This window comes from Colletotrichum graminicola (genome assembly GCF_000149035.1).
Source record: "Colletotrichum graminicola M1.001 genomic scaffold supercont1.25, whole genome shotgun sequence".
Classification (NCBI taxonomy): Eukaryota; Fungi; Ascomycota; class Sordariomycetes; order Glomerellales; family Glomerellaceae; genus Colletotrichum; species Colletotrichum graminicola.
In genome coordinates this window covers 322,081-339,668 of record NW_007361029.1, presented here as the reverse complement: position 1 = coordinate 339,668, position 17,588 = coordinate 322,081, and the positions used below count along the sequence as shown (strand labels likewise).

The window sequence follows — 17,588 nt, the reverse complement described above, 5'->3', positions numbered from 1 at the left end:
CTGACCGGCGTTGGTACCCGTTTGTCTTTGGAGAGAGAGAGAGAGAATGCCCTTTTCCTCCCGTCATGCTGCTGTTTTTAGCATCAAAAGACCGCTAGGGTCGGTTCGGGGTTAGCGGCCGTAGCCAGCGAGTGCGGAACGGGACATCAGCAGACTCAATCAGGCACTGCCGCAGTAAGCGGGATATCCATCCGTATCTTTCTGAACTACCTACCTAGTTGAGGTCTTGTGGCTGTCGATCTCGTTTAATCCGTTTAGAGAACCTCCTCCTCCCAATGTGCCTCTTTTCCCCCCCCCTTCTTTCTCCAACACAGACCGTGTGTTTCTTTCCTCTTTTTGTTTTTCCCCACATCTGTATGTGGGTCCTCTTCATTGACGGAAAAAGGCGGGCCAGCACCAGTCAGGTGGTCTCTCTTTTCTTCGTGTTCACGGAGAGACGAGAGACGGGTCTCTCGGCCGACGCATCCATCCAGTTGTCGCCCTGTTTGTTGCTGCCGCTTTCCAGCCTCTTCCCCTGTCGCATCATCCGTTCGAGAACTTGATCCTCTCGCACCTTGAAGAGTCTCCAAGGATGAGGCTAGCGGCTGAGGCAAACGCCCATTGTCGTTCCTCCACATCCTGTCACCATTCCCACATACATAACTAGATAGGCGACCACGACAGGAGGAGACTAATAGACCCGAGTGCGCTTCACGCTGACCGAACGAACGCGGCGTCAGGCAACGTTGCAAGCGCGCAAGCGCGGATCGGCGGTCGGTCAGACTGACTAGTGATGTTACCTCACCACGGTTCGTCCGATGCATCCGCAACTCGCCGCTCCCCACCGCTCTCTCCGGCTGAGAATAGACTCGGAACACTGCCGCAAGCGTTTTGTGCCGTCTGTCGAGTGGCAGCTCCTTTAGCATTAGGTTTCTACTGTCTGCCGACATGGACTGACCGCCAGGCATCCGCATGATAGATGGTGGGGCTCGCGGAACACGCCAGAACACGAGCTCTAGTCTCGTTTCCCCCCGCTTGTCTCGATCCTCGAAGCGGTGTACGATCGTCCCCGAGAGTCGTTGCATCCAGAAGTGATACTCTGGGGAAATAGTCGCTCATAAAGGGGAACCGTAGAGTTGTGTGCTCCTGCTACACTCATCAGCCATCATAGGCTACCTCCCAGATAGATGCACGAGAGGAATCGATCGATGGAGTGACCTCCGAAATGATTGCCCCCCTCACAAGATGGGCTGTTCAGTTCAGGGGTCCTTGTTGAGTATTTTCTGTCATCGGACGAGCATCTTGAACTGTCCGGGGTGCTTGGGTAGGATCCCCGGACGGACGTATTTGATGTCGGATGCATGGAATCCCATTTGACGTCAGGGCCGCCATATCAGCCCTTCCTATGGTTGACTTGGCCAGCGTTGTAGAGCAGTCGCATCACCAGCCTCTCGTCAAGGCCTCTGGGCATGAGGTGTAGTTGGAAGAAGAGGTTACCATTGGCAAGAGCCTCGAGCAGAGAAAAGCGTGAGGAGGGTTGAGGGAAACGGGTGCGAAGATAAGATAAGGCTGAGGGCAGCATCACACACGCATTGGCCAATGCAAGGCTTAGAAGTCCACCCCGCACTCGACCAGGTACCAAGGTAATTGTATCCGTACCTACCTACGGAGTAATCTAGGTACCTACCTCCCTAACCGATGCGATGAGGGTTGTCCCTTACCCCCCCACCGCAACAGCTCAGCCGCTGAGACGCTCCGGTCATCGGGGTGACCTCAAATTTTTTGAGTCAGGAACAACATCAGTCAGGTATCGCGTGATAGCCTCTCACTTTCGCTCACAGTTCCCCGCCTTTTTTGCAGTCGAACTCACCATCATCTCATTCAGAAGGTAGGCTTTCATAAGACTGAATCGCCACATCCGCTTCAATTCCTTTCGTCATCGGCCGCTTGCCTCCCTGCCTTACCCCCTCCCCCCGGCTCCCCTACTAGCCCACCCCCCCCCTCATCACGACTTACACCGCCTGCCCGTCATGACCAAGGAGACGTTCGTGATCAAGACGCCCTCGTCCTCAGCCAACATTGGCCCGGGCTTCGACGTCATCGGTCTCGCCCTCTCCGTCTACCTCGAGCTCCACGTCACCGTCGACCGCTCCCGGACGGCCTCCTCGGAGCCCCTCAACTGCCGCCTCACCTACGAGGGCCAGGGTGAGGGCACCGACGACATCAGCCTCGACCCCTCTGTCAACCTCATCACCCGCGTCGCCCTCTACGTCCTGCGCTGCCACGGCCAGCGCATGTTCCCCGTCGAGACCCATGTCCACATCAAGAACCCCATCCCCCTTGGCCGCGGCCTCGGCAGCTCAGGCTCCGCCGTCGTCGCCGGCGTTATGCTCGGCAAGGAGGTCGGCCATCTCGACCACCTCGATCTCGACAGGCTCTTTGACTTTTGCTTGATGATTGGTGAGTCCCACCCCGTCCCGCGCGCGCCTTGTCGTCCATGCTCACGCAGGAAACCTCACAGAGAGACACCCCGACAACGTTGGCGCCTCGCTGTACGGCGGCTTCGTCGGTACCTACCTTCGTCCCCTGAAGCCCGAGGACGTCCAGCGCATCGAGATCCCCCTGAGTGAGGTCCTGCCCGCCCCGGCCGGCGGCGTTGACACCGGCGAGACCCCGCCCGAGCCGCCCCACGGTATCGGCCACCACATCAAGTTCCCCTGGGCCAAGGAGATCAAGGCCATCGCTATCATCCCCGACTTCCAGGTCCCCACCCACCTCGCCCGCGAGGTCCTGCCGCCTCACTACACACGTCCCGATGTTGTAAGTGGCCATCCCCCCCCCCCTCTCGCCCCTTCTGACTCCGCTCATCCCCGGCTGACACCCTACGCAGACCTTCAACATGCAGAGAATAGCCCTCCTTCCCGTGGCCCTTAGCACCTCGCCGCCCGACCCGGAGCTCATCCACCTCGCCATGCAGGACAAAATCCACCAGCCCTACCGCCAGACCCTGATCCCGGGCCTGGGCCAGGTCGTCGAGAGCATGTCGCCCAGCACACAGCCGGGCTTCCTCGGCGTGTGCCTGTCGGGCGCCGGCCCCACCATCCTGGCGCTCGCCACGAGCAACTTTGAGGAGATTGCCGAGAGCATCATCAAGATCCTCAAGGAGAACAACGCCGACAAGAACATCGGCTGCCAGTGGAAGGTCCTGGAGCCCGCTGAGGGCACGCAGGTCATCCGGTGAACGGGGGGTCATGGGATTCGTTTGGTTTGGTATGGGAAAGGACAAAAAGAAAAGGGGGGGGGGGGGGGGTTATTGTTTTTGAGAAGAACATTATAGAGGTTGGGAATTCTAGAAACTCCTTATGATACCCACATGGCCGCCGGGATCCTCGTGACGGTACGGTCGTCGTTCTCTCTACGCGCGTCGTGTACTCGGGCTCGTCGGCCACGTCGCCACCTTGGCCTTGTACTTCTCGAGCCTGTCCTCGAAACGCTCTCCGTTCCAGACCTCTTTGCCGTTGACCACCTCCCTCTCGGGCGGCCCGATCTGCTCGATCACGAAACTGGCCGCGACGGCACCCCACGCGGATGCCAGCGCATCGTCTCCCGTTTTCGCGAAGGCGACGGCGAATGCGCCGAGGAAGGCGTTGCCGGCGCCCGTGGGGTCGACGACCTTGGGCGAGCCGTAGTCGTGGAACGGGGGCCTCCACACGGGGCTAGCACCCCAGCGAACGGTCAGGCAGCCTTGGTCGCCGCACCTGATGACCGTGATTCCCCTGTCGGACGTGTCGGGGACGGAGGGGCCGCCCAGGAGGTCCTCGCCGCTGCCGCCTCCGCCGCCTCCGCCGCCTCTGGCGAGCCGGACGGCAAAGGCCTCGACCAGTGCTCTGTTGTAAGGGATCCCCGGGCCCTCCTCCACGCCCATCATGCGCAGCAGCTCGTGGTCGTTTGGCGAGCAGACGTCCGACAAGCCAGCCGCCCGCATGTGGTCGTCCTCCCTGTCGGAGATGCCGATGGGCGAGGGCTCCCATGCGACCAAGGGGCGAGGACCGTCGGCACCAGCACGGCGCGCCACAAGGGCCGAGACGTGTCGCTCGAGGTCCTCGGGTGTCGCCAGGACATGGATGACCGATGACCCGAGAAGCGAGGCCGGAAGCCCGTCCACGGTCGGGTGGAGAGGGGGTGTGGTGTACCGGAACGTTTTCTCTGCCCATCGTCGTCAACACGTGCTCCGCGTCAAGGGAAAGAGAAAAAGGAAGAAAAAAAGAAAAAAAAAACGGACTCCCAAAAGCGTCATCCTCGTACTCCAAGAGGCCCCTGGTCGAGCGTGCACCGGGCACCTGTTCCATGTGCATGCTGACGCCCCATTCCTCGATTTGTCTCCTCACCGAGGGAGGGAAGTCGGATCCGGCCGTGACGAGGCAGCAAACGGCCGCGGACTCGTCCTGTGGGACAGCGAGGCGGGCGCCGAGAGTACCTGTTCACTCAGACATGGCTCAGCAACACGCCCAGGTCCCAACGGGCGGTTGGGTGGGGGAAGATGCTTGGAACAGGCTCAGAAGGAGAGGGCAAGGGGAGCAAGCAAGCATGTAGGGTATGTACCGTAGAAACCGGAGCCGCCGGGGACGTCGCGGAGGACCCTGCCGTCCGGGAAGCGGATCTCGTCGAGGACGACCATCCCGAGCGATACGAAAGCCGGAGGCGGCGCGGGGAGCGGGTCTGGAGGTACTCGGGGGGCGGTCATGGTTGGGCTGGCACGCGCAGGAATCACGTATAGAGGGGGTTGTGACTTGTTGAGCCTGAAGTGAGGACTCACTCTCTCCACAAATAATACCTCCCCCTTCGAATGGAACTGTGGGCGAGGAAACGCAACCTGATTGGATCACCGGCGTCGCTCCGATCTGGTCCTGAATTGACTGGGGTCTCGCTGGGGCCGTATAAGACCGCTGTCGGATGCACTCCCTTTAGAAACACGGCCTTCTGGCTGTACCGGGGCGGAAGCCTCACTACAGCGTTGCGTGCTGCTGCTTCTTGCTCCGTCTTGGCTAATTATCTACCTTGAAGTGATAGGAGGGTTTATACAATATGTAACATTTGCTGGTAGTTTTGGAGTTAGATGTGAGCTAAATCTAGCTATATATCCAGCCTTAGTACGTACGGATAAACTGTTACAAAAGCAACCCCATTACTAGTTGCAAACATGCATATACCAGGGTGCTGAACCTGTATTACCGCGTTGTGTGATATACAAGCTGCTGATAGACCTTGTACTATTATTAAAAACCCCGCAAGGAAGCCAACTACTGACTTCAGTACCAAGGGGGGCCCCTAGTTTTCTGACTATGTTCTGCGACTTGAAGACGAACTGCAACTGGTTTATTATGTTGCTTTCATTACTTATAGTGTCTGAGAGATTTTCAGAGATAGCGGCAGCTTGCAGCCAGACCAGCAGTGGCTTCTCATACGACTTGCTTATAACAAGTTACAGCAAATAGAGAAGGTCGAAAGTATATTACAGGGTCAATTTTGGGTTCTAGAGGGCTGTACAAGTGGAAGTTGGTTGGCTATTTTAGTTGACGTTGGACTACAGCTGACTTGGAAAGCCTTAGCAAGAAATGCTGTACAGGATGGACTTTTTAATAAAGTACGAGTAATCAGTGAGAATTGAATCTTGTAGAGATTCATACTCTTATTGGAATGTGAAGCAGTAACAGAAAAGAATATTGCTGCACCACTGTAAGACAACTGCTACTTCCTAAACTACGAAGAAACGAATTTGACATTACTTAGAGTTGACTTATGTTGTAGAGGCTTTAGAGCCTTTGAAATCAAAGTAAATTAGACCTGACTTGCGCAAGCGTATCAATCTTGGTGCTATGCTGTGCTAATCCATTTGTTAGCATAGAATAGAAGTTGCTTGAGTTATAGTTTAACACTATTCTGAACTAGCTCTCTGAGGCTGTACGAAAGGGTTTCACCTAAATTAACAAAATTACTAGATGGCTTCACTGTAAGTCGAGATCTGTCTAAAATGGTAACAAGAAAGGCTCATTAAGTTATTATAATATCTTTAAAGATATTACTCTTAATCCTCTTCTATACCCCTACCTATTCTACTAAATAGGATGACAAATCTTTGTTTTATCTATACAGAGGTGTAGCTCTTATTATTACTTATAGGTTTTATACGTACTAGCCGCTTGGTATATTGGCTGGAGTAAGTTGACTTGCCTTCTATACCATGCTCGTTAGACGACATGGCAGGTTCTGTATATCGTTCTCTTACCAAGGAAAACACCTAAAATAGACTATGCCAAACGTGGATCGGGTGGCCTAGAAGCAGATTGAAGCCTGGAGAGAGACTATTAATAGCATGATGCAAGAGCTTCAGGCTACAATACAAAAGTTCACTTCAGAAAAAGGGGATTTTTATCTGATCCGATGGAGTCAAGGGCATGCCTTCCTCTTTCGTCAGTTCCTAGTTCTGTCGCGATACCTGGAGGCATGTATAACCTAGGAACTTTCACGGGAGAGATTCGAGCGGGTTTACCAGCTTCACAACAGAACCCGCCGTCCGTCAGCCATGATCCTGGGGTTGTATTACTTTTCTCCGTCTTGGTTTCTGCAGGAGAAACTGTGTTTCCATGCTCGACACAATTCAGTGATATGGAGATGCTTGGGTAAGAGTTTTGATGATTAGATCGATTTGCTAAATAGCGTGGGTCATTATGACTTGTGTCTCGGGAATGACTGCGTCGTTCATATACACAGGAAGCTATGCAGATCACAGTCCTACCCATATGTCGTCAAACCGGACAGAAGCCAAGAGATCACGGCAGAATGGCTGCCACAGTTGGGCCAGGCGAGACGCTGGGGGCCATTGTGACGAATATCAAGTCGTCGGCACCACTGCCCGATAAGGACCCTGTTGTGAGTGCCTGCCAGCAAAAAAGCTGGGAGCACGGACTACATTTGCTAACAGTACCTTTGTTGGTGTGCGCGCAGCAGAGGACTTAGAGAATTCCAACCTAGATCTCCTCCACAGTCTAGGAACGGAGCCGTATTCACCTGCTTGTGTTTTGATTTATTGCTGTCTAACACAGTAGTCAGCACGGAGAACCCACCACTCTTCGATATCGCTCGATGGCAGGTTCACAAAACTGAAAACGACTGCGACCTCATCATACGGACTAATAACGGACAAGCCTTCTATTGCGCAATATCTCCGTCAAATTTCCAGCGATCGCCCGAGCTCACGGACCAGTACTTCAAGTGCCTACACCTACTACGGTCCGGAGAAGAAGAGCTGGACGATTTTTATATAGAGGATGCGTACGAATGGCTGTTGAAGCCCTTTGAGCCTCTCGTCGCCCAGTTAGCGCCATCGTCTTCAGCGGTTTCTGATGGCCGGCCGGCTCTCTCCCAGTATCTGTTCCCTCGGTATTTTGTTTGCAGGCTCGATGCTGCTGACGGAGTTCCACGACCGTATGAGGCGGAGACTCGGGAACACGGTTGGTCCGACCCGGGCCTAATTGTAAGGGACGACGTCCTTGCAGACGTCGACCAGTGGACTAAGTCTTGCCATCCATCAGATGTTGAGATAATATATAATCGCCCTGAAGACGTGTTAATCAAGCAACCAAACAGGGTCCGTGTTGATAATGCGGTTGAGTGTCATTTCAAACCTTGTAGGCTCTCGCTTGGTCCGGCACATGCGAAGAAGGAGCTTATAACGTTAAAAGCAATCACCATGGCGCAAATATCTCCTCCTCCTGAAGCATGGATCTGTCGCCTACACGGAGTTGTTCGAGACGGGATCAGGTTGATGGGCATGCTCTTTGTTTGGATCGACACAAAGGGAGTGCTGTCAAAAGCAAGAGCGGACTAGAGCTCACCCGGTCTGAGGAAGCGTTGGAAGACACAGATCAGCACATCTCTGGAGAAGCTACACCAGAAGGGCATCATCTGGGACGATGTTAAAGATGAGAATGTCCTCATCGACAGGGACGACAATGCCTGGATTATTGACTTTGGTGGCAGTTATACCTGTGGATGGGTGGATAAGGAGAAAGCTGGGACGCTGGCAGGCGACGCACAGGGCCTAGCAAAGATACTCGATATTCTTCATTAACAGACACAGCATTTTAGCGAAAAAACATATGAGATTCGCCAGTTCCTAAGCCACGAGATTGTTTGCGTTATATTGACTTGGCTACTTTCCCCAAGTCAGACGCGTCCGGTCGCTCTGCGCCGCTGACAACGTCGTTTGCGAGAGGGGATGTCTTGAAAACGTTGTCTGAAGCTCGTTGCGAATTGTCCCAACCCCACCACCTTTCAACATATAAGACCCGTCTTTTGAGACCTCAGCTCACCTGAGAGAGTTGGGGTTTAGACAGTCCGGGGGCAGAAACATATTGCCACGAGTTAGAAATAGAACACACAGCAGGGCCCGGGCACTTCTAGGAAGCTTGCTTAGCAGTTTTAATGAACTTTCTGGCCATGTCACAGTTCTCTGGTCATCGCTACGCTTGGAATATCCACTAGGACGAGCATTGCCTGAAAGGATTGGAAAATTCTCTAAATGTGTTGTTAACGTAGCTTTGCCAGAGAAATACCTGAAATCTCTCCGGCAGCCTTGAGTGGAAAGAGGCAACCACTCTTGCATCGCTTAGAGCTGTAGTAGCAAGACTGAATGGCTAATTGCATTAGGTGATGCGTAAAATGAACAAAGTTTAGAGCCAAATTATCAGGAAATTCACTACTGATTATCTAGTATTTTCCTAGTAAGCACTAGAGAAAACAGCATAATGTTACTGTCTTGTTGCGTAACAATTACAGTGTGTTAGTTTCTTTCTGCCCCAGGTGCTTCGGGGGGCGGGTTTTCTGCGTCCCTCCTTGGGCGTCGCCTCTAGTGTAGTTGAACATCGTCTCCCTGACAATCATCCACCAGTGCCCCCCCAAGGGCAGAGAATGAGCGGTGAGCGGGGGCGGAGGGGGGGAGGGGGGGGACGGACGAGACCTCATTCTCGTCTGCCCAATAGGAGAAAATGGAAGCCAAACCTGGCGTTCCTGATCGAAACCCTCTAGCCCCAATTCCGCAAGGTGCTTCCTCGTCGCGGTGCTTATCTCTAGCTCTATATCGTATAATCGGTCGCGTACATACCGACCTTCTCGGACAGCCTTGCATTTGCATCCCGCATACAGCATGCATGCACATCATGGCGGAAAGGCGTCAAAGCCTATCTGTTTCTCCCAGTCTACGGATAACACGTCCCTCGATTGCTAGTCGCCGCCGCCACACGAGCGAGTCAACGCCAGGCCGGACGCGGATAGAGCGTGTGCCAGATAGGGGCCACCGGCCCTTCGGTCCCTTTTGCATCATTCCAGAGTGTAGCTACTCGACTGGTGTGCGGATTCCCACCGCGCGATCCGCCTCGCGGGGGTGGTTCTGGTTCCTGAACGGCCGACGGGAGGAACGAAGGTCAGAAACTAGCCAAGTGCTGCCATGGGCAAATCGGCCCCAGCACGCGCGAGAGGCGTGGCAGCGTAAGCACGGCCGCTGACGCCCGACGCTGACGCCGCCTTGAGCGCCGAGAGGTGCTAAATATACAGGGCTGGGTAAAGAAGGAAGAAGGAAAGGGGGGGGGGAAGGAAAGAGGACAACAGACTGGAAGCTCATGGCCCATCTCGAAGAATTGTTTGGGGTGCCAGGCCAATGGTTCCCTTTGGGTCTTCCCTCGCAGACTCGCTCACCCTGTGCTCGTCTAGGACGAGAGGGCAAAGCAAATATGTACGAACGAACCCCCCACGGCCACGGATTGGTCCGAACTTCGGCGGCATTTCCTCTCCTTCGGGTTCTTGAGTCAGATCGTGTCACTGTCTTTTTCTTTTTCTTTTTTTGCATGGGCGTGGGTATCAAAATGTCACGTCTGTATCGGAGACAGTCGTCACTGACAACGCACGTCCTCTGCAGCCTTTGCGTCGTTTCGCCCGTCTCTGAATGATTTTACATGGCAAATACTAACTCCGAGTTCTTGGAACCGGCGGACAGCAGCAGATCGAGACGCCGTCCGATGTGTAGCCTGCATAAGCTTCTTGGTGAGATTTGGGTGATGAGCGTGGGTATGGAGCCGGTGACGAAGCAAACCCTGTATCTGCAATGAAGAAAGGTGATGGGGCGATGGAAGGTGCCTGCCGTTCGCTCCGGGAGGCAGCGGCCACTCTAGCCAGCCAGCGCTTCTTACGATGCACGCTGCGTTGTCGAGCCGGAGACGGTCTGCTGTGTCGATGGCGAGTCGGCGACACGCAAGTGTGGTGGAGGGAGCAGAGTACGGGTAGAGCGCAGAGGGAGGTTCCCAACGATCTGGCCATGCCGCCGATCGCTCCGCCCTCCTGACCAATCACGCCGACGGCATTTCCAGGAATGTCGACGAAGCACGGCGGGCGGCACCCCATCCCCGGAGCAGTGGACCCGTCTTGCCAGCCCCGAACCCCAAGCGGTGAGACAAGAGAGCTCTCTGTGAGCTCGCCTCCATCAAGGATTCTCACCGTGTACTTGGGGGTCCTGGTCGTTCGCCCTGTCCACTATCTGCCAGGCTCCCATCGTTGACAAATATTGCAATTTCCACCAGGTAGGTAGTTTGTTCTTGGCCTACCTAGATGGATCATCGGGAGGGGTTTTAGAGTAACGACATGCCCTCCCCCCTTTTGGAATTTCCTGTTCACGACATAAGGCAAACCGGCCAGTCAAGTCGATGGAGAGAACCTCATTCGGGCATGCCCAGCCGAGACGCAGGCGATCATGGGGTCGTAGGTTGCAAATCCACTCCTCCAGCACCTTAAGAGGGACCGCCTTGAAGACGTACCTTAGTCCCTGCCCCTCAGCGGTAATGCGGCAGGGAGGGAGCAACGCTTGGCCCGGCATGTCATGGTAGTGTAGACAAGGCGTGGCAGGGGGGGTGGGGAAGCGAACCCACCCTCCTGGACTCTTGGGTGACAGACAGGCGAAGAAGATGCCAAGGACGTATTTGTTGCTAGGCCAGACACCAGGACGTAATTGACTCGGAAGTCAAACACCAGAAAGGACGTGGAAACGGGTTAAAAAAAAAGCGAGAATAGATACGGAGAGGGGACGAAAGGGGGAGTTGCCAATGCGCGTGTCGGTCGACAATGGCCAAGCGGGAGACCAGCCGTGCCTTGGCGACTTTGACGGTTCATCCGAGGGGCCCGCCGGGTGCTTAAGATGGCTGGATTGAGGTGGATTGAGGTGTAGGAGTGACGGCTGTCAGTGGTGCGAGTGTGAGAGCTCTCCTGCGTCCTGCGAGTATGAGCCGTAAGCTGCGAGCAGTGAGCTGAGTGGGTGACTGAGGGTTGATGTGTGTGTGAGAGAGAGAGAGAGAGAGTGTGTGTGTGTGTGTATTTGGTGGTGCGCGTTTGTTGGTGGGTGGTGTGGTGTGGTGGAGGGGGAAGCAGCCAACAGAATCCTACTCAGGTACCTACCTGGGTAAGTTTTTACGGTGTAGGGAAGGTGCGGTACGTATTGTCGTGTAATTATCCGTAGGTAGGTACCTACCTGATAGTACCTACCTCCCTACCTATGCATGTACACGAGGTACGTACCAGAAGAAGGAGAGACCCGCACCTTGGCCCAAGCTCCCTCAACGTCTCGAAGCTTTGGTCTCTTCCTTCTTCCTTCTTCCTTCCAGAGTCTGGCAGGGCGGCGGGCGCCCAGTTTCCTGGCCCCCCCCCGGTTGCGGTTCCTGATCATGTTCATGTTCCTGCTCGCCTCGAGTTTCCGCTGAGGCAGTTGCACCCCGGCAGCTCTATGTTGCGTGGTCAACAAGCACCGCTCAGCACAGCACAGCACAGCATAGCATAGCCAGACCAACCCAGCTCAACAAGCATTTTCGATGGATACGGGCTTGGTACCGCATGATTTGCAACGCTGCCGTCGTATCATCCCCGAATATCCTGCGGCAGAGAGGCAATGCCGTACGCCACGAACATGGTATCTACACTTAGTGACTACGTGTACACACTCCCGATTCCATACCAAACAAACAAACAAACAGACAACAATAGCAAAGCCCGGTGGACCACCCACCATACGCGGGTCGAAACAGATGCGCAAGATTGGCGCAGTACGTAGTAGAGATGAGACTTGTTCATGCAGCGGGGCCCACGGTGCCGGCCGGTAACAAGCAGCTGCGCTGACTAGCGAACCACCCGTCTACCAGTTATGCACAGAGTAGAGACGTCAACTGTGTATGTATTTGTTTTCTGTTGAGAACCTCTAACTGTGGTCGCCCCAGCCCGGCCCGTTTCTAATCGCTATCGCCCCGGGGTGGTGTGGAGGAGGATTCCACGCCAGAGAGAGTGAGAGTGAGCGCTTTTAGAACCGTCGGAACGTGTCTGTCTGGAGTTCGCTCTTGGCTGTCTGTCTCTGCTCTCTTTTTGGTCTGCAAATCAAGGAGCGATCAATGTAACGACCGGGCATCTCTCTCTCTCTCTCCCTTGACACGCGGTCTGGAGCACGGATGAATGCTCACAGCACACCGATGCCTGCGACGGCTCCCTCCGCCCATCGTTGTCCAAGCACCTCGCGCGCTATGGCAACGCATGCACACTATTCCTCCATCCCGCCCAGGTGCCCGCCTTGGCAGGGTCACGAAGCTGCTTCACCAGAGTGCCTGATCGCTCGAATTTCCTTTCCGGGCTGGCCTGTGCTCTCGAGGCTGAGACCCTCCATTCGTCTCTCTCTCACTCTCTCATTCATTCTCACTCTCTCATCCATTCTCACTCTCTTGCGGATACTTCCTCACTCTCTCGGTACCATTTGCCCTTCTTCACGTCGCCTCATTTCTGCATTTATCTGCCAAGGCCCTGATCATCCAACCCCACTATGCAAATCAATTCTGCAAACGGCAGCCGTTCCAGCCTACTACCAGGTATGCAGCATGGCAGAAGCCCCTCCAGACAAGAGACACGCAGGCGTTGACGGCAGCGTGTCAGTTAGTGATATTAGCCGGCGCCTCTGGCGAGAAAGTCGGTCCACGAAACCTGATCCCAGCTCGTCCAGATTCAGCGGTCAACAGCCAACCTAATAGATTCCCACCGCTGAACATGCCACTTCTGCACCATCACCCACCCCCCCTCTTCCCCGTCGACAGCTCACGCGCGCCCATTCCTCCCTTTCTCCCGCGTCAACTGTAGTATCCGTATAGGTACCGGTAGTGTAGGTATCTGCACATCGGCCGGTTGTGGTCCCCACTCCTACCTGTAAACCCTCTATTGGGTCGTTTCTGTTATGTCTGACACAAGCTTGCCTCCGAGAGAGGTCCAGTGCTCGCCTCATGTACGAGCAATAGCATACATGGCAATGGCGTTAAGAGTAAGTAAGCCGACCCCAAAACATACCTTTGAATGCCGACACGTACATCGCATGGCCCCACTCAACCAACCGAATATGTAGCCTTGACTCTCGTCCCCTGTGTGCTTCCCCATACTGTACAACAACACCCCCCTTGCTGACCCTGATTGGATCCCTCCTCAACAATACCAGCCGGTACTTTGTACAGGGCCATGTCACTTACTCGCACCAGAGCCTCTTTCTCTCCTCTCTCTCTCTCTCTCTCTCTCTCTCTCTCTCTCTCGACTCTGTCGACTCACTGATTGGGGCATACAGCTCATGTGTGTGTGCTGATCCACACAGGCCCGGTACATAGGAATCCCACGGAGTAATCGACCAAGAAAGTGGCTTTTCGACAGGGACAGCCCACCCCGTTCCACATCCCGGCACCCGGCTCGCCATCCGCCAAAAGCCAAAATCCAAACCGCAGACGGTACCTAGTTAGTCAGTTGGGCCAACAACGTTGCTGTAGCTGTAGCTGTTGCTGTCGCCATTGCTGCTGTTGCTGACATTGCGCCTCCCCATCCGCCGTACCGTCCACTCCGGACCTCCGGGTACATCCACTTCCTTCGTACCTCTCACACGGACGACGGGTGTGACCTGTACCTGATGCCCAATTCCCCGTTCCCTACAATGTCAAGTACCCTTTTTTTTTATACCATTTTTATTTCCCGGGCGCCCTGGTTGCTACCTCGCAGAGAGCATCCATACCTACCGTAAATTCCACCACCGTTCTCGTCCCATCGTCCCCCAAAATGAACCCGGACTTGGGACGCCAGGGCTCCCATCCCATCATCCCCAATCCAAACCTGGCTTACCTGGTTCTAGCCCATCTCTTCCGCTTTCAGTTCCAGGCCCAGGGGTGTGAACGCTTGTCTGTGTGAGAAAGTGAGAGAGAGGAAGGGAGAGAGGGTGGCTGCGGGTGCGTGGTATCTGTAGTATGTCTCTGATCTCCAATCCGTCTCCCGCCTTCCTCGTCCCTCGTCCCTCGTCCCTCGTCTCTACCTCTGTGCGTATATCTGCCGTGCGAACCCCCCCTCCTTTCCCTCCCTCTGCTCCCCTCCCACCGTCCATCATCTCTCTAGCTTCCCAATCGTCCACACTTGCTCATCGTGCCACCATACTCATCGCCGAACAATCTCCCAGCTCCCGTCTCTCCTCTCACCAACTATCAAATCTAACCGACGTCTCCCTATCCCAACCACCAGCGAATCTATACTTCTAGCCTGGTCGGCACTTACACCACTTACACCACCCACCTTCATCGGAGCTCCCCCAACAATAACCACCCAGCCGTCACCATGTCGCGCATCACCGCCCCCGTCGCAAAGCTCACCCGCTCTCTCAACTCGGCCGCCACGGCCAGCCGCTCCAGCGGCCTCCTCGAGTCTCATTACAATGTCAACAAGGGCGCCGTCCTGATGCCCAAGTACGCCGAGCTCCTCAAGAACCGGAGCCCCCGCGAGCACGACGTAAGTTTCATCCCCTCCCTCCCTTCCCCTCTTCACCCCAAACTGTTCCTCGGAGAAAATAAAAAAAAACATCCACGGACTAACACCCGCCGCCAGTCCGCCCGCACCCTCACAACAACCCACCGCCCGACCCCGCAACCGACGCGCGCCTCCCCCTCCCACCGCCAGATGCAGACCTTCGCCGCCTCTTCGGCGTCCTCCGCCGGCGGCCCCATCGCCTCCATGGACTTCACCACCCTGCCCATGTCCTACGAGCCCCTCCCCGCCGCCAACGAGTTCGCCGGCATGCGCATGCCCCTCCTCCCGGACGCCTTCACCACGAAACACCGCTCCCTCTACCAGCAGCCCCCCGCCGACGAGGTCCTCCCCTCCTCCAGGCCCGAGATCTCCATCGTCGCCGCGCACCCGGAGAACGTCACCGCCGCCGCCCTCACCGAGGTCGAGGCCTTCGGCGTCGACGGCGTCGAGCTCAAGTGGGCCCACGAGAGCGAGCTCGCCCCCGAGGCGGCCCAGCCCGGCCTGCGGGACCTGTGGAAGGGCCTCGTTGACGACGTCATGGGCTCGCAGCAGCAAAAGGCCGCTTTCTAGACGGCGACCAAGGTGGGCAAGGGTGGGGCTACATGTATCCTACTCCTAGAGACGCGCTCCTCTTCTGTTGAGAAACAAAACGATACAGAGGGAGAGAGAGAGGAGCCGACGATTATCATGATGTGAAACTACAAAGCAAAGCGGTTGATGCTCTTTTGACGGTTGAACCTGCTCGCCAAAGAAGCGGTTTGCAACGCTGGGGGCTTTCTTTTTTCTATTTTCGGTTTATTTACATGTTTTTTTTAATTGCTACCTGATAAGCGGATACGGACAGGGACACCGAGGGACCGGACGGGAAGGGACGAAACTATTCCTCCCAAAAGGATAAGAGACTACGAGATACTATAACTGGGCATGAGAACCCGTTGTGCATCCCACGGCTCCAATTCATGATCTTGCGCAAATGCGAGGGGGAAAACAAGATACAAAATATAGAAGGAAACGACAAGATCCTGATCAAAACACATTCTGGCCCGGATGTACACTTGGACAACTTTGTGACTTGTGATAACTTTTGATTGCCAAATTTGGTATCGACCTGTGCCTAACACTCCTATATCGCGAGCATGATACCGTGATTCCGTGTGAAAACTAACTGTTTTGCTGACATCTGAAGGCCCTGATTCCTTCCACCCCTCCCTACCACATTACATAGGCACCCCGGCGCAGTACCTTCTGCTTGCTATCCGCTTCGGACGCTTTACGCCTAGTCGCTCAGTAAGGCATTCCCCGTGGCATGCTCCCGAATGCCCAAAACTCCGTCCCCACGCGAGACTCACGCCTACTTCACTGCTGCTTCGCTCATCGCTTCTTCATCGTCGGGCGAGGCTTGCACTCGTCCGCCTGGACGGGGTGCAACATCACCTTGATGGGGTACTGCTGGGTGTTGTGCTGGAAGCCCTTGCTCCAGTCGTAGCTGATACCGTAGGCGAATATGGATCCGTTCTTGTTGAAGGTGGTGGCCGTGATGCTGCCGCCCACGTTCGGATATCCCTTGAGGCGGTGCTTCGCGTCCTTGTCCCAGAAGTGGAAGGTGCCGTCCGAGCCGGCGGTGCTGAAGGTGCCGTGGACGGGGTGGAAGGAGATGTCGTTGACGGCGTAGACGTTCGTGACGTTGTTCGCCGGGGGGTCACGGTGGCACTTGAAGGAGAAGTTGGAACTGTAGAGGGGGCGTGTTAGCCGACCGTCTGTCTGCAGGCCTTACGTTCACGGAGGGACTCGTGGCCGTCGTCCAAAAAACTTACCTAGCGTCCTTGTCCTCGACGTACTGGATCGCGCAACGGCCCTCGATACTGCCAATAGCAAAACCGGCGGCGTCGGTGAAGCAGCTGACGACCCTGGTCTGCCACTTGAGAGGGCTCTGGAGCGTCTTGTAAAACTTTGTCGGGTTTTTGAGGTCCACGACGTTGATGTACCGGTCGGCGGTGCCGATGACGAGCAGGTCGTTGCGCACGTCGATGGTGTAGACGCGCTCCTGGCATGTCAGCGTCGCCGCCGGCGTGGGCGACCGCAAGTCCCAGTACTTGACCGTCTTGTCCCAGGAGCCCGACACGGCCATGGTGCCATTGGCCGATTCGAAGAAGCGGACGCACTTGACCGGCTGTTCGTGCTCGCCAATCTTGATCGTTTGCTGCGAGGCAAGATCGCAGGCCTTGACCGCCTTGTCGGCGCCGCCGGAGAGGACCTTCGTTCCGTCCTTTGGGGGTAGGGTTAGCAAAAAAAATGCAAAACACGCATCCGATGGTGGGCCATGTCATCTTACCTTGGAGAAATCGCAGTTCAACACGGGTCCATCGTGCTCGTAGGCGTGCCGCCCCTCGCTCTGGCCATTTTGGGCAATCTCGTATATTCTAACCTTCTTGTCCCAACTGGACACAGCCAGAAAGTCACTCGTCTGATTCTGGGCCGGGGAGAATGCGAGGTCCGAAATGCTGTCCTCGGGAGGGTTGTTTAGCGCGACATCCTGCTTCAAATCACCGACAGTATTGCTCGAGGAAGAAGAAGACGCGCTGCCGAACAGGCCCGACATGGTGTCGTTCGTGTGTCGATCAATATAGTTGTGGAAGAGCTATCGATTCAGGGCGTTCGTGGAAGCGGATGTGCCTCAATCGGGTTCGGTTTGTTGGGTCGAACGGTTGAAG

At 55.5% G+C, this 17,588-nt stretch overlaps 6 protein-coding genes across 6 annotated transcripts; 2 read left to right on the top strand and 4 right to left on the bottom strand.

The window, feature by feature from the left end:
- Window positions 1–2,009: 2,009 nt before the first annotated feature.
- Window positions 2,010–3,220, top strand: GLRG_06589 (homoserine kinase; the record flags this gene model as incomplete). Its single annotated transcript, XM_008097274.1, has 3 exons — window positions 2,010–2,439; window positions 2,501–2,799; window positions 2,870–3,220. 3 exons carry the CDS (start codon window positions 2,010–2,012, stop codon window positions 3,218–3,220), a joined length of 1,080 nt encoding a protein of 359 aa, XP_008095465.1.
- A 174-nt stretch (window positions 3,221–3,394) lies between these two features.
- GLRG_06588 (PfkB family carbohydrate kinase) lies at window positions 3,395–4,723 on the bottom strand (the record flags this gene model as incomplete). Its single annotated transcript, XM_008097273.1, has 3 exons — window positions 3,395–4,185; window positions 4,262–4,456; window positions 4,582–4,723. 3 exons carry the CDS (start codon window positions 4,721–4,723, stop codon window positions 3,395–3,397), a joined length of 1,128 nt encoding a protein of 375 aa, XP_008095464.1.
- A 5,907-nt stretch (window positions 4,724–10,630) lies between these two features.
- On the bottom strand, window positions 10,631–10,903 carry GLRG_06587 (uncharacterized protein; the record flags this gene model as incomplete). Its single annotated transcript, XM_008097272.1, has 2 exons — window positions 10,631–10,634; window positions 10,719–10,903. The coding sequence occupies 2 exons, from the start codon at window positions 10,901–10,903 to the stop codon at window positions 10,631–10,633; spliced, it is 189 nt and encodes a 62-aa protein (XP_008095463.1).
- A 563-nt stretch (window positions 10,904–11,466) lies between these two features.
- GLRG_06586 (uncharacterized protein) lies at window positions 11,467–11,746 on the bottom strand (the record flags this gene model as incomplete). The annotated part of the gene is made up of 2 exons (XM_008097271.1): window positions 11,467–11,474; window positions 11,599–11,746. 2 exons carry the CDS (start codon window positions 11,744–11,746, stop codon window positions 11,467–11,469), a joined length of 156 nt encoding a protein of 51 aa, XP_008095462.1.
- A 2,942-nt stretch (window positions 11,747–14,688) lies between these two features.
- On the top strand, window positions 14,689–15,447 carry GLRG_06585 (uncharacterized protein; the record flags this gene model as incomplete). The annotated part of the gene is made up of 2 exons (XM_008097270.1): window positions 14,689–14,859; window positions 14,956–15,447. 2 exons carry the CDS (start codon window positions 14,689–14,691, stop codon window positions 15,445–15,447), a joined length of 663 nt encoding a protein of 220 aa, XP_008095461.1.
- An 801-nt stretch (window positions 15,448–16,248) lies between these two features.
- GLRG_06584 (WD domain-containing protein) lies at window positions 16,249–17,476 on the bottom strand (the record flags this gene model as incomplete). The annotated part of the gene is made up of 3 exons (XM_008097269.1): window positions 16,249–16,606; window positions 16,692–17,143; window positions 17,210–17,476. The coding sequence occupies 3 exons, from the start codon at window positions 17,474–17,476 to the stop codon at window positions 16,249–16,251; spliced, it is 1,077 nt and encodes a 358-aa protein (XP_008095460.1).
- Between the last annotated feature and the right edge of the window lie 112 nt (window positions 17,477–17,588).